Source organism: Vanellus vanellus, assembly GCF_965231255.1.
Source record: "Vanellus vanellus genome assembly, chromosome: Z".
NCBI lineage: Eukaryota > Metazoa > Chordata > Aves > Charadriiformes > Charadriidae > Vanellus > Vanellus vanellus.
This window is the reverse complement of record NC_138908.1, coordinates 23,146,443-23,159,257: the sequence shown is the minus strand read 5'-3', so window position 1 is coordinate 23,159,257 and position 12,815 is coordinate 23,146,443. Positions and strand designations below refer to the sequence as shown.

The 12,815-nt window shown below is 41.9% G+C and overlaps 1 protein-coding gene across 1 annotated transcript in view; it reads right to left on the bottom strand.

Moving 5' to 3' along the window:
• EPB41L4A (erythrocyte membrane protein band 4.1 like 4A) overlaps window positions 1-12,022 on the bottom strand; it is a gene marked incomplete at its 5' end in the record, with an annotated part of 139,382 nt that extends 127,360 nt beyond the window's left edge. The window contains one exon of the mRNA XM_082497205.1: window positions 11,924-12,022. Coding sequence (XP_082353331.1) covers window positions 11,924-12,022 — 99 coding nt within the window. The remainder of the gene's footprint in view (window positions 1-11,923) is intronic.
• Between the last annotated feature and the right edge of the window lie 793 nt (window positions 12,023-12,815).

Genomic DNA, 12,815 nt, shown 5'->3' with positions numbered 1-12,815 from the left:
ACTATGCAACAGAAAAAAAACCAACCCACAACTGTAACAAAAAGCTGGGTTTGATGCATTTTCAATGAACTCAACGCAGGTGGTTTAATTCCCTCCCAATCAAACTTTCCTCTCAACAAAGTATGCCAAGTAAGAAGAAGCATGGTCTCCTGCAGGAGTTTTCTGGAGTTTCTGCATGCTACACCAAATACATTGAGCTCTTAAAAAACATGAACAGGACAAATCACTGCAAAGAAAGACTCAAGACAAAAGAAAGGAAGTACTGAGGAACTTCTCTCCTTTTGACATTTTAGAGATTCCTCTCCCCAAACATCTTAATTTTACCAAGACCCCTCAATTTTCTGTACAGCATGCACACAGTATCAAAAATAAAACTATTATTTTTCTGACCATCCATGCTGACTCTTGTTCACCTGTTCACAAAGCAGCAGGCATCATAAACAAACATGGTCTGCACTGCAGTTGTCTTTAAACAAAGACTTCAGGGGACAGTTCGTGAAACAGGCTTCTATAGCAGAATTTTTTTCAGGAAAGTGGGAAAAGAGAAAAAAAAGGTCACAGAATAAAGATTCAGTCATGAAAGTAACAAACACAGCTTTCATGCTCTAAACAGTCAGACTCAAGATCTGAACGCTGATGAAAGGCCAAGGATGACTAAGAACTTTAACTTTTATTTAAAAGGTAGAAAGTGTATACGTTTCTTTTATGTGAGCAGCATCTAACATCTTCATACAAGATCTAACACATTTTATTTTCAGCGTCATCATTTACTAATTGAGCCTTCTTGCAGAAAAATTGGGTCCAATTTGGCTCCTCTTGAAGCTGGTGCCAAAGCACACCAAAACATCTATTCTCTTCATTGGAACTGAAACCAGGTCGACAATTTCAAGTATTCCCAAACTGGGGAAAGGTTTTGGTAACTCACTATTGCTTTCACAAGAAAAATATATGTTACAACCAAATCACTGCCTGAGGAAGAGAACTGTCTTTTGTGGGAACTGCTCAGGGACACTGGAGGAACAGCTGAAGGAATCACAACACCAAAAGTATTTTCTTCATACTAAATCTCATCCATACCTACCTGGAGCACTGGGAAAGCAGAGAATACCCCCCATTTTCAGAGAAAGAGAGTTTGTAGAGGTGATTTTAATGGCGCTATAGTTTGTCAAGCCCTAACACAGAAGAATAAAATACTACTCAAAATAACCCAGAATAAATGTGGTACCTTTGACACCACAAGTTTTTGCTTCCAAGTATGACCCCACAGCTTTACAGTTTACTATGTTCCAGGTGAAGAATGCACATGCTGAAAAGAGAACTGAAGTGTTCAGGTAACTTAAACGTTATGCACGAAATGAAAAGCCATATGGGCATGTGTTTTGGAACATCTAGGTCCTGCTGAGGGACTTTTAATGAGAAGAAAAGAATAGAGGGAAGAATATGGCTAAAGAATCTGACATCCATACAGAGGCAAATACTTAATCTTTTGAACTTAAGGGCTTTATTCCATCCTGAATATATTACTAAAAAACACCTTTAAGCCCACTCCCTCCTCCCCTACCCAAAGCAGGCAATGCAAATTAAACCTAAAAGCTGAGGGCAAGTCAGGACATTCACACATCTCTTCAAAAGGTTCAACTCCAAGGTCTTGTGGCTTTCTTCCCTTCTTTCACAGAGGAAACAGCAATACAAGAAAAAAATTTCTGCAAGTGTAACCATGCTGTCAATTTGCATCTCTCTCTCATTTGCCTAGGGCTTTTTTCTCCTGATCACCACTACTGAAGTTAGGCTACCTTTCTCCCATGACCGCTTCTGAAGTGTCCTGTTTCCTCCGAAGGCAGATCCAGGCAGAGTTGTCAGCATCACTTGCTGCATGGTCCCCAACATAAACAGTCTGGTTTCAGTCGTTCAAGCCAGCCTTCAACATTACCCAGCAATGCATGCGCCTTCAAAGCACCTCGATACGCATCACCCACCCCCTACAGTCATGCTGTGACAATCAGAATTATGACAGTCTGAGACTCAGCTTTCTTTTATTCTGGCATATTGAATAAACAAACCAACCATACAGACAAAAGATCGTCTCTCAGCATCAAGCAGACTTCAAAGGACCCCCAAAGGGAGAGGTCTGGGCTGTGCGCAACACAGTGTAGATGTGGCCAGTCGCACCACTTAGCCCAGGGCCCAATGGGCTCCTTGCACTCCCTCATATTGTCTTCCCAGGTTGTACAAACACAGCCACAGAAAACCACAGGAAACAAGAATTTGGTGGTTCCTTCACTTGAACAAAAGCTGGAAAAGTAGTAGCAGTCATGGCTTCCCAGTCCCGTTTGGTTCTAACACATGACTTCCTTTCCCTTCAACAGCCTTGAGGAGAAGATTACACTACTTTATAAACAGCAGCCATCTTCTATACCCCAGGCAAATACATAACACCACCAAAACAGACTTAGAGCAGAGGCAAGGCCCAATGCAGTATTCTTCTGTCTCTGGTGTTGGCCAACACCAGCAAGTTTTGAGGAGAGTTTGAGATGCCTCCAGTAGGAAGATGCAGAAAGCCTGCTTTCGTATTACACATCACACCAATAGTCAGAGAATACCTCTTTTCAGAAGGGATATCTAACCATTTGCTTCAAGTTTTAAGTCAGTGCTGAACTCACTCCTCATTACTCACCCAAGTGTTCTACCTCATTTTTTTAATTCTCAGTAGCTAGTTTCACCACTTTCCTGTGGTACTCGCACATGGCATAAAAAAAAGTGTATTTTCCCTTATGGCTCTGAATGTAGCCCCTTATAAAGACAACGCTTGTTCTGGTATTCCGAGGGGAACAAGAACTAAACCCCATTATGTTCCTTCTAACCACCATTCACCCACCAAACCAGAAAGAAGTTGGTCACAATTTTTTTTTTTTTTTACACTGTGACACTAAGATCCTGAATAAAACTGATGATCCAAAACCAGAATGGTAATTCTTCTGTACCTAATTTATTTAAAAGATTAATAATAAACTAGGATCTTCAATATTTAATAAATAAGAAGTGGGTATTACTGTAGATAGAAAATATATTTGGTGACACTACAAATAACCTATTCTCAGATATAAATGAGAGTTTACACTGAAATATATAGTATATGGAAAACAAGAACCAGGTCCAGTGTTTTTCATCCGGATGATCTTTCTTCTGGCTCAGCCCTGCAAGATGCTCAACTGCCTTCAGTGCTGCAAAGTGTTAAAGCATGTGCTTACATACATTAGTAGCCATGCCAAATTTTACCACTAATTACATAGGGAAACTGCCATTTTCTGCCTTCCAAATACTTTTCAGGCAATTGAGATATAAAAGATCCTCCTTTTCCTTTTCCATTACTAAAAGGCATTTTGTCTCACATAGCCAAAGAATTTATCCCTCAGTGCATTCAGTTCTCATTTTCCTGAGAATACAGGAAAGACAGTAAAGTGCTGAGCCACTTATTATCAAACTGGCTCACTCAACCACATACAGATTTTACCCACGCACCCAAAGCTTCAAGAACTAGGGGAAGGCAGAGTGTGTTCTCTTCTGGCTTGTAGAGAACAACTTGTAACCCTGTAAAGTTTAAAAGGTAAATACTGACAAATAAATAAGTACATGAAGCATACAAACTATAACCCACTTTTTCCTCCACATTAGTAACTATTCATGACTGTGGCTTTATTATATATTTTACATGTAAGCAGAAGGAGCAGTTGGATTTCACAGAATATAAAGAACTCCCCTTATTAAACATAACTAATACAAATACCTGATAGGACAGGGGGTTCAACACTTGTATGCACTTCCCTCATGTCACACCAAGGTAAAATAAAAAAAAATCATGAGAAAGAAGGGTTTGCTTAAAAGGAATCTGAAACTTCTAACAACCAAGCTTTAACATAATATCCCTGCTACTATAGGTTAATGACACATTCAATTCACTAAAGTTTTCCATGAAGAATGATCAAAAAAAAACCCTACATGTGTATTTTAAATTTTAGTTTTTATTTTCAACAACGATGATCTGCACTATCAATTCAAAGAAACTACTGAGGTGTCTTTTTTCCAGCTCTGGAAAGGTACTACTAGAATTACTTTTCACAAAAGGTCTCTTCCCTTGTCATCACAGTGTTTATTTTCCTCTCTCACTCACATTCCCAACTGTTTTTCTCTCTCTCTCTTTCTAACCTCCCAAATACAACTGGTTTTCTTTTCCTTTCCTCAAATAAAGAATGCAAATCTTTATTTGACTACTGCTGCCTGTGTTGCCCTGTATACCTCAGACTGGACCATCCTGACCCATTTTCTTACAGGTAGGCACCCAACTCCCAAAGAGTCGGTAAGTAGAGTCTACTTCGGACCTGTGGGACGATAGGCAAAACAAGGCATGGTATGTTTATGGTGATACTGAAATTTTAGCTTTAAAAAAAAAAAAAAAAAGAATATTTACAGTCACAAACCAAGCAATACAGCCTTCTATCAGAGATAAAAAAAAAGCACATTTTCTACTTGGCAAAACAAGCAGGTTCCCCTCTTAATGCTGCATCAAAACCAAAGGAGCAGAGCTCTCATTTTGCAATGTTTCTATTGGTTTTCCACTTCTAAATTGGTTGACCCCAAGCATGTCCCTTTGACCTTAGTGCCTACAGTGTTCAACCATCCCCAACACCGGATGCAAAGGAAGTAGGAACAAAAGCACAATCAATACTGAAATTACAATCTTCATTCTAAACTATGAAATTAAATTGGTAAGCAGCAAGCACAACATCTGATCAAAAAGGCAGTATCTAAAATGTGTACTAAAAATGCAGTCTGCAAAATTCTACCCAGCTATTGATTATTCACTTGCAAAGACCTCACTTTTGAATAAAATGCAGCTAATATAGCTGCTCTATCATTACAAAAATTAAATCCTCTTGAGGAAAATAAGAGTTTAAATTAAAAAAAAAAAAATTACAAGAATGAAGAAAAGAGAATGCATCCGTAATCACTCATCTTTCTATCAAAAATACGGATATTAGTAATGATGCAACATGATCTGACGTTTTCTCATACATGTTCAATACTATCTTGCCAACGGATATTTTACAGTGTGAAGTGACATAAAACTATATCTGCTTAATGAAATTGTCTTTCTGAAACACCTTTCAAATTATTAATCTGCTCAAGAGTTCCCCTCGTATCACACGGTAATTTTTAGCAGTTTTCTCTCTTGCAGGGAGAGGCTGCAATCCTGCAGCTGAATTTTAGTTTAGAACTTTAAAAAAATAAAATGAATAAAATATCAACAGATGGTATTTAAATATATTAAATTGAACAAAGAAATGCTCAATCCAAGTCACAGAAATCCAGAAGTGCTTAACAAAAAGGCAGCCTCATACAGCTCATTTGCCCTGGTTATACAAAGAAATTATTGCTCATGGAAAGCAGCAAAACAGACCCCTCTGACAATATTATTGCTCAAACCTCAGGCCAACTAAGAGGTAACTTCATTTAAAAGTTAATGGATTTCCTTCTTACTGTCATGCTGGTTTCATTAATTTAGTTAAGTGCACCTAGGGAAAATAAAGTGTCTCGGTGTTCATTTATTTTACGGTTATACCCTGGGGTATTCAAAATTGCTGGTCTCATCTTTAAAGATACTGGTGAAATTAGTAATCTATTTCAAATATGTGACAGTAATTTTGAGAAGTAGTTAATAGCAAGGTTCATGAGCCCTTTTCTTACTAGAACTGTGCACTATTTCAGTCCATTTTTAGAAGACTGAAACAGTGCACAATTCCACATATACCATCTTGTACTTAGTGTGCAATCAGATGACTATTTCATACCCATAACAGAAGTTTAAGAAAGAACAGCATCTTTCTAATATGAAAGTGGTATGGAGTACAATTAATTTACATTTTTGTTAAAAAATATTGTTGCTTTTATTAAAAATAATCCTTAGATGTATTGTAACTATGACATTAAAGAAGAAAATGTACTTATTTACGCTTGGAGCTTGACAATATTATCTGTTTAGTTTCCCTGCTGCTGTGCAAAATATGCACACATAACAGAAAACCATAAAGAAAAGAAATTATGAGATAGCCAACAAGACTTAAAATAGTATTGTTTTTTCTAAATACTGTTTTCAGTGTTATAAAAAAAAAAAAGCTGGATTCCAATATTGTGTCCTTTTAAGCAATTTACTTTTTATTAACTATTGTTTTCAAAACAATATTTTGAATATCCTGAAGAATCTGCCTTGAAAGTATCTATTGATCAGTACCAAAAAGGGCAACGTAAAGAATACGATTTAACATGCTTGAGCTTTGGTATTACAGTTCAGTAACTACTGCAGGTGGTAAGCAAATTACCATAAGTGGAAAGCAACTGCAATCTACCATTAAAAAGATTATTAGGATTTCTGAAATAGCGTACCTGCATAATTAAGAAAATTTCTCACAGAAAGATGCTTTCCTTTTTAAAAAAAAACATCGAATTACCAACCAGCAGAAATCACTGTCACAAAGAATACATTCCATATTCACACAGCAAATGACTACCAATTTGACTTCTAATGCCAACTCACAATTAGAATAATGAACACAATGTTAAGATCTTTCTATTCATGGGGCTCTATTTCCTGCTGACATGTGCATTCATTAAGCATTTTCAGCAGGGAAAAAAATAGGAGCCTACCATTACCATATTGACTCCTTGGAGCCTTCAGAGCTAAATTAGCTTGATCCAAAAGCGTACCCTACATTTTCTGTATATACTAAATTTTGAAGGCATGAAGCCTGGAACATTTTGAACTGCTCAGATTCCAAAAAAAAAAAAAAAAAAACCAACAACAAACCAAAAAACACAACAGCAAACTTCACTGGGGACTGAAAAAAGAAGAACAATGCCAGAATAACCCCCAGAAAACTTCCTAAGAGATGGCATGTTTACCTATTTCTATATATCCCACTAAATCAGATCGCCAATTATTCAATCAGTTTCTTAACAACATGTATCACAGTCTGATGAACCCACTCATGTTTTTTATATATTAAGGCATTTAACACAGTTCTCAACCTCAGTTAGTCACTATTTCAGGTATTTTTGTGTGTGTGGATTTGTTTACTTTTTCAAACCATGTTGAGGTGTTGAAGCCTGCTTTTAGATTGTTGGATCTAATTTTGTTAAATTCTCAGTAAATCATCGTGAAGAAAAATGTCTGCGTATTTCCCAGATAAAAACCACACGCTTTCTTTGGAGAACAGAGATTAGACCTGTAAGAGTAGCTTACGAACCATGAAATGAATCTCTGTATGAGGGGCCACATATGGAGGGCCAGACAGCGCCGTATATCACAGAAGCACCAATTAACACCTTAACACACCAAGTAAGTGGTATGGTGGCCAGAGCATCACTATTGGGTGTTAATACCTAATAAAATAATGTTACAGAACATATACTGTAAATGAAGACTTCCAGGAAGGATTAGTTTATCTTTCTTTTTCATCACTTCTCTTATAACAGAACTTTGCTGTTGGCCCATCACACATGTCAAATTAAATAAGATTCAGACAGCACAAAAAATAGGGCTCAGAGAGGAATTTCAAGGAATACTGCAAAACTGCAATGACCAGATGGCTCAAGACTAATTAGAAAGCTTGTTCACTGGAGAAGTAGCCAATATTTTCTTTAAGAACTTTATTCCCACCAAAGAGATACAAACATAAAATAGAGACGTTTCATAATATTTTTCTTCAGGAAAAAGAAAACAAACTTTTGCCTTATACAATGTTCTCAAGAAAAATAAGTAAAAGAGTTGTCAAATTCCCATTACATACACATTACAGGATGACCATTCTTTTCTGAAACAGCTAATTACAAATAAGCTTCATAGCAGCATTTTCTGAGGGCCCACAGAGGTTTCCTTGACCTCCAACAAGAAGTTTGTGCAATAAGGCACACCAATCTCCTGCAAGCACAATTACTCCAATTCTTATCAAAGTATGTAATGCCCACAACCCATGGGTCAGGCATCATGTCAAAACACTACTGACATGCCTTGTGACATCAACATATAAGCTATACCTACTTAGAAGGTAGTACTGTACCATAAAAAATGCCTACGTTACTGTTTAATATATGTGAAGATGAGTCAAAGTAACAGTCCTGGAAAAAGTGACTATTTTCCGGTTAACAGCTGATTCTTACCATATTTGTAGTAAAAGCCTGCTAAAAACCCATTTCTTAATTAGCACCTTGAACATCCTTTTTAGAGGAAAAGCTGCCCCAGTCTAAGACCATATACCTTGATTAGACAAACTGTACCAGAACATGGTGAATAACCTCGTTCAATCCGAAATTGTTTGGACTAACAATTGCCACTGCTTTATTATGTCAAAACATGTACTCTCCAAAATACCTCTCACTGTTAATGTACTATAGGGAAACATAAAAATTAAGATTATGAGATATTTGATGCCCTTTCCTGATTACTTAGTGACTATCAGCCTGCTGTAAACTTGAAGGCTGGAGCTCCAGCTTCCCCATGTTCGTACAACAGCGCTCTGACCTTAAACCACAAAGACATGAAGGAAGAACAGCAAGACGGCACTGTTAACAGGGAGAAAACAGAAACAAGCTATGGGAAGCAAAGGTCATTTTGAGCAACTACAAGGAAGAGATCATCAGAAACCCCTCCAGACAGCATGGCTCACAGCAGACTGGTCAGCTGCTACTAACCTAGAGGGCCAGGCACTTTATTCCTGGCCCTGACGTTGACCTGTTGCACTACCTTGGAAAAGTCACTCGACTTCTTTGCACCTCAGCTTCCCCACTTGGAACCAGAAAAAACAATGCTCTCCTTTTCCTAACAAGCTCTTTTAAATCTACAGAGAAAAGCGGGTCTAAATTGCACTCAAAGTCCTAGTCTTATGCCACTTCTGCTCATTATTTTAATCTGAAATACAACTTAAAGCCCACTCTAGTACCAAGAACATGTTAATAAAACCAGTAATTCAAAAACGTCATATTTTGCTGTGTATAGTTGCTGTCAAGCATAGCAAGCCAGAAATATCTACCGTACAAACTAAGTAATACATCTAACTCTACATCACTTCAGAAGCAAGTATCTACTTCATACCTTTATTTCAGATTCAATGAGGAAATTAAGTTGCCCAGGACTCCTACGGTCACGGAGTCTTCCACCCTTCACAGCAAATAGGACTAAATCCACTAATATCAAGGAAGTACATAAACAGTAAATAGCTATTAAGTTGTGGGTCTTATTTCTAGCAGATTTTCATTTGCTTGGGGGAAAAGAAGGGAGCAAAGTTGCTTTTATAACCACTCAAAAATCTCTGCTCTCGTAACAGTTCAAAGTCTGTGAAATAGTACCAAAACCACACCTTTCCTGTGTAGTTGTGAACCCAATTATAAGTATGAAGACAAAAGAAAAATTACATCCAGAATCTGAAGTTCTAAGGATACCTTTGTTTTAAAATAAAATACATAAGAACATTTATAATCTATACCTCAGTGCCAAAGCTGAAATTCTATAAAAAACAAATACGAGACTCTGCATTTTTAGACATGTACATGTGAACAAAAGAATTATAAAACATTCGTTTCGAGGTTAAAGTGCCAAATGACAGAACATGACAAATGTAAAGGTCTGTTTTACTAAGAAATAGTCATGTAATGTCAGTGGAAACCTGCAGAATAGAAACAACACAAATGTCCCCTGAGCAGTTTAAAAGGGCATAAGCCAGGACTCAGTTGAAAGAGCCAGTTCTGCCCTCCTCCAGCTGTGAAGCGGATCAGGGCACTGTTCCAGCCAAAAACTAACCCGGCAAAAGGAAAACCAGTGGCTATTCTTCAGCTGGACATGAGCTGCTCTTCACAAGCAGCTGCACAAACACTTGTGCGAGTACAAAGGCAAGGGAGAACACAATGGTGGAAACCATTGACTAGGGGAGAGCTATAGCAGCTCCTCTCTGCAGGTTTTCAAAGGCTTACGGAGCTACAGTGCTGGGGTGTGGTTTCACATTATACAAATTTAATCTTTAAAAAAAAAAAAAAACCAAACCAAAACAGACTACTACAAAAAGACAGATTCTCCTTTCCCTAAAGCTCCCTGTTGTGCAGTTTCAGTGCCTACCCCAAAAAGTTAACAAACTACTGCTTTTCTGTCAGATTGGGACACTGTTCCAACTCATTCTATGACTGCTCCATGGTTAGATGCAGGACAGAGAAGGAGCAGGTGGAAGGGGTGAAATCTTTAGCATCATACCACATTCAGATCACACTAAGAATGGCAGGAAACCACACCCTCATCTTAAACTAGACGGCTCCCAACACTGTAAGTCACACATTCTTAAAAAGAAGTTACATCTCCAGACCCTTTCTTGCCCATGGGACATTAATTTTTATTAGACTGCACAAACCCATCATCTTTCAGGGTTTGGACTCACGAAGCTAACCATAGGACTATCTCTGCAGATTATTCTTTTAATACACTTCTGCAACTGCCCATTTACAGGTAACAAAAGCATACATGCATATATAACATACATAGCCACATCTGCAAAGGGAAGTTTTTCAGAAGCGTCTAAACTTAGACTTCAAAGACCCTACGTAGGTACTGAATTCCAGCGTCACAGTGATTTGCTTACTCCTCTGTGCTAAGCATGGATTTATGAGCCTATTTGCAGGCAGTTGATTCAGCAAAGCTTGACAATTCTCCATACATGTAGAGTTGGTGATGCCACAGATTATAGTTAAAACTATATACTTAAATTTAGATTCCCCCTCCCCCTCTTTAGGTCTTCCTTTCCCCAGTTGCTTCACCAAACTTTAATCATTCAAGCTGAAACATACAGGCTTATGGATATTTATTCTTTGAATGTCTTAGGTAAAATAGAGCAGCCATTTCCAAGAAAAAAATTTTAGAAGCATTGATTTTTTTTCCTTTTTCTTTTTTCCCGGTCCAACACTGAAACCACGCTCTTATGTGGCTAATAAATTCAAGCCGACGGCTTTGCGAACAAGGGCTTCAAGTGTCTGAGAGATGCCATTTGCTGTCATCAGGCTTAACCAAAGAGGACCAAGTTAAGGGCCTTTAGAAAAATCTCAGTTTTCACATGCCCTGTCAGGGCTCATTAGCGTTTGGCAGATGACTACTTTGAAGAGCTCACCCGCGCCGAGCGCGCTGCTGCAGCTCAGGAGCTTTTCCCACCGACCAGGCTACCGGCCACCGGGATGGAGGCGCGGCTGCACCTTCATCTCCCCCCCCTCATCCCCACTCGGGAGCTGCTCCCCTGCCCAACCCGGGGCCGGGGGCAGGCACCGGGCTCTGCCCTGCGACCGGGGAGCGGCGCCGGGGAGGGCCGGGAGCAGCGGCCGAAGGCAGAGGGCGAGAGGGGTTACTCAACACGGGTGGGAGACACACCGCCGCCTCTTCTTCTCTTCTTGGTTTGGGTTGTTTTTTTTTTGTTTTTTTTTTTTTAGGTATTTTGGTTTTGGTAGCACGTACAGAAAAAAAAAAAAAAAAAAAAAAAAAAAAAAAAAAAAACTTGTGCCGAGCGGTCCGCACCTGCTGACTTAAATGAGTATCTCAAAAGTGCCTCAAAGTCTCTGAAGCCACCTCTACCCACCCCACCGGCACGCGCCTTCCCCGTTCACCTGTCCCCTGGCGCGACCGCAACGACAGTCACGACATTTTTTTTTCTCCCTTCCCGCGGGATCCCGAAAACCCCTTTTTTTCCCTACCGCCTCTCCCTCCCCGGCTGCCGAAAGGCGGTGGGGAGAGGCGGACACCGCCGGGCAGCCGCGCCGCACGGCGCGGAGCTCGGTCCCGGAGCGAGGGGGGGGTGGGAGGTGTCTCCCCCGCAGCGGGTCCCGCCGCCCCACCGGCGGCCCTTACCTTGATGCCCTGCTGCTGTGTGGTCAGCGTCAGCTTGGACTCGTCCAGGAGCAAAACTTCGCAGTAGAATTCCTCCGGCACGGCGCAGAAACAGCCCATGCCTGCTGCGATGCCCGGGGACGAGGCGGGGAAGCGGGAAGAGCCCCGAGCGGTGGCGGAGAGGGGCTGAAGCGCAGCCGGGGCTGGGCTGGGCCGGGCCCGGCTCCGTGCCCGGCTCCGTGCCCCGCCGCAGCGGCTGGAGACCGGCGGCTGCTAAGGCGCAGCGCCTAGCCCCACGGGGCGGCCCGCCGCCGCCATCCCGCGGAAGAGCCTGGACGGGGCGGGCGGGGCGGGGAGGGGGCGCTCCCTGTGGGAAAGGGGGAGAGGAAAAAAAGACCGGCGGCTTTTTAGGAAGGAGCCCAGGGCGCAGCCTTCGCCCGCGGCTGGCTGTCACGGCGGCTCCCCCCCCCTCCCCTCCCCGCCCCGCCGCTGCCGCCCCGGGGAGGTACCGAGCACGCCCGCCCCGTCCGCGCACGTTTCCGCGCCTCCTCTTTGTGTGAAGGAGCGGGGGCCGGGAGAGCCCTCTCCGCCGCCGCGGCCGGGCAGGCGGGGACGGGGGGGAGGTCTCCCTGCCCGGAGAGCACGTTACCTCCGACCGCGGACCCTGCTAGCGGAGCGGGGCGGCGGCGGTGCCCGGCTGCCGTGTAGGAAAGGGCGCCGGCAGCCGCTCGCCTCCTCCCCCGGCGGGGGCGGAGGGATGGAGGGGGGGGGGGGGGGGCAGCGACCCAGCCGCCGGGCAGCCGCCGGCCGCCTCCTGCCGTCCGCCGCGCAGGGCTTCCCCCGGGGCGGGCAGGCGGGCGGTGGAGGACCGGGGAGGGGGGGCTTTGAGACGGAGGACGGCAGACGGCACCTG